General features: G+C 29.5%; 1 protein-coding gene across 1 annotated transcript; it reads left to right on the top strand.

Annotated features, from left to right (window-relative positions):
- Positions 1-648: 648 nt before the first annotated feature.
- LOC111084724 (techylectin-5A-like) lies at positions 649-1,985 on the top strand (the record flags this gene model as incomplete). Its single annotated transcript, XM_022381320.1, has 3 exons — positions 649-879; positions 1,391-1,569; positions 1,880-1,985. Coding segments are annotated over exons 1-3 (472 nt in total), but the record flags the coding sequence as incomplete, so codon positions are not given.
- Positions 1,986-2,195: the final 210 nt, after the last annotated feature.

Here is a 2,195-nt window from a genome sequence, read left to right as displayed (position 1 = left end):
TTTCTCAATTATTTTTAATTTACTTTTTAGTAATTGTTGGCAGAAAAACAATACCATATCCTACGTGGTCCATTTGATAAAGAAATATTCGAATAATTCATCAATTTCCATTCACATCAAATTGAAATAAATTACTAAGCTGCTCAACTTATGCTTCATAGCATTAGACATTTATTGCCATAAACTTGTTGTTCAATCACTCAATTAAAACACATTTCAATAATCTTAAATAATGGAATCTAAAGAAAGAAAACTCAGAACACTTCATACAATAATAAACTAGACTGTTTAGGTTCATAGTATATAAAACAAGAATAGTTTATTCTGTATCAATGTATATGTTACTACTTAAAAGGTTATTGATTTTAATGGTTGGTGATATATTGACTTTGAAAATATCTTGTTTCTAATTTTCTAAAGGTATTCCATTTCAAGAAAAGTTAACGGAAATATTTAACTAAGCTTTTAAAAAAAACATGTAGACTTAATTTCTCTGAAAGGGCTTTTTCTTTCAATTTGTTTTTTATCACAGCCGGTAGATGTATTTCTCAGAACATAGCTCAAAATTATCAGTATTAAAATGATATCTTCTCTATATAAAATGGTATTAAAAACGCTTTCATGAACTTACTCGTAGCATCAAGTTAGTTCACTTTAGAAACCGTACTAACGTTGAACTGATCAGAAAAACCATGAATAGCTCAAGAGATAGAAAGGTTCTGTTTAAAGTGATCTGTTTAGGGTTAACTGGAATGTTTCTAACAATCTCTGTGACAGGAGAAAAGTGTGACGTTTCACCTTATGACTTGAACGACATGTTAGATGCTTTACCTACAACAGTGTGGGGAATGGTGAACCTGGTTAAAGAAAAGTTGAAAGGTCAGTTTTCTGGAGTTAAAAACTATTTATCGATTTTTGTTTTCTTCTGAAGGAAAAATATAAATCATCCACGAGCAACACATGTTTTTCAGTGTTTAAATGGTAAACCTAAGAAGTTTCTTACAAAATAAAAGACACGTGCTACTTCCTTTGTTACTAAAATAATCAGACGACTTTAATAATATATAGAAGTCTCAGTCACAGATATTAATTAATTTAACTAAATTTATTTTCATATATAAAGAGTGAATTTATATATCTAGTTCCAGTCAATTAGAATTTCGCTGTTGTTATGATGATTGCTGATTAGTTGTTAGTAATATATAAACTCTACTAATATGTAATACATAGTAAATTTATCAAATTATATGTTTTCCTCTTCAAGGAAGAATTATTAAAGTATAATTAGTACTAACTGGTCTCCAAAAAGTAAAATCACACATAAAGTTATAATTTAATAAAAAAACGAAAATGATATAGGTTTAAATACGAGTATTTATGAAATTTAAAGGAACACTTCCGCTACCCGAAAGCAAGAGATGCATCAACGAAACAATGTTTACAGACTGTGCAGATTTAAGGCGTAGAGGCTATGTTGAGAGTAACCGGGTATACTCAATCTGGCCACGGTTCTTCAACGAACCAGTTAATGTTGTATGTGACATGGACACAGAAGGTGGTGGGTGGACGGTAGGAGTGTGTTCCATATTTCTAAACTTGTTATAAGTTGCATAAGCTATTGCTATCTGATTAAAATGGATATATGAGTCAACTATACTAACATAACTTTAAAATGTTTGTGATTAATTATCTAATTTGGAATACAAATATAAGTAACAAGTTAAAATATTGTATACGGATAGAACTTTATTTCACACTAGTAGTATGGAAATAATTAGTTAAGGAAAATCAGTATGATATTAATTTTTAATATACGGAAGTCAAGTCATTTACATTAGTAATTATAAAGCAAAGTTTTAATACATTTTCTTTACCAAAGATAATCCAACGCCGCGGATACTATAACGAGAAACCTCAGGATTTCAATCAATCTTGGTATCAGTACAGCGTGGGCTTTGGATCACTGAACGAAGATTTTTGGCTTGGTTAGTATGCTTCTTCTTAGACCAAAGAAAATGTAAATATAGGGTTAGCATTTGTTTCAACAGGCATTTTTCCAACAATTGAGTGGCGTTTTTTTACCAAACAATACTCCTTTATTTCCTTTTCTTACGTAACCTATTCTGTAGTACGTAATAGTGAAAAATATCTTGGATTGTTAAAGTTAATGTATGTAATATATCGATGATATAATT

Source organism: Limulus polyphemus, unplaced genomic scaffold, assembly GCF_000517525.1.
Source record: "Limulus polyphemus unplaced genomic scaffold, Limulus_polyphemus-2.1.2 Scaffold100953, whole genome shotgun sequence".
NCBI lineage: Eukaryota > Metazoa > Arthropoda > Merostomata > Xiphosura > Limulidae > Limulus > Limulus polyphemus.
Note: the sequence above shows the minus strand (reverse complement) of the source record. Positions and strands in the feature narration are given on the sequence as shown.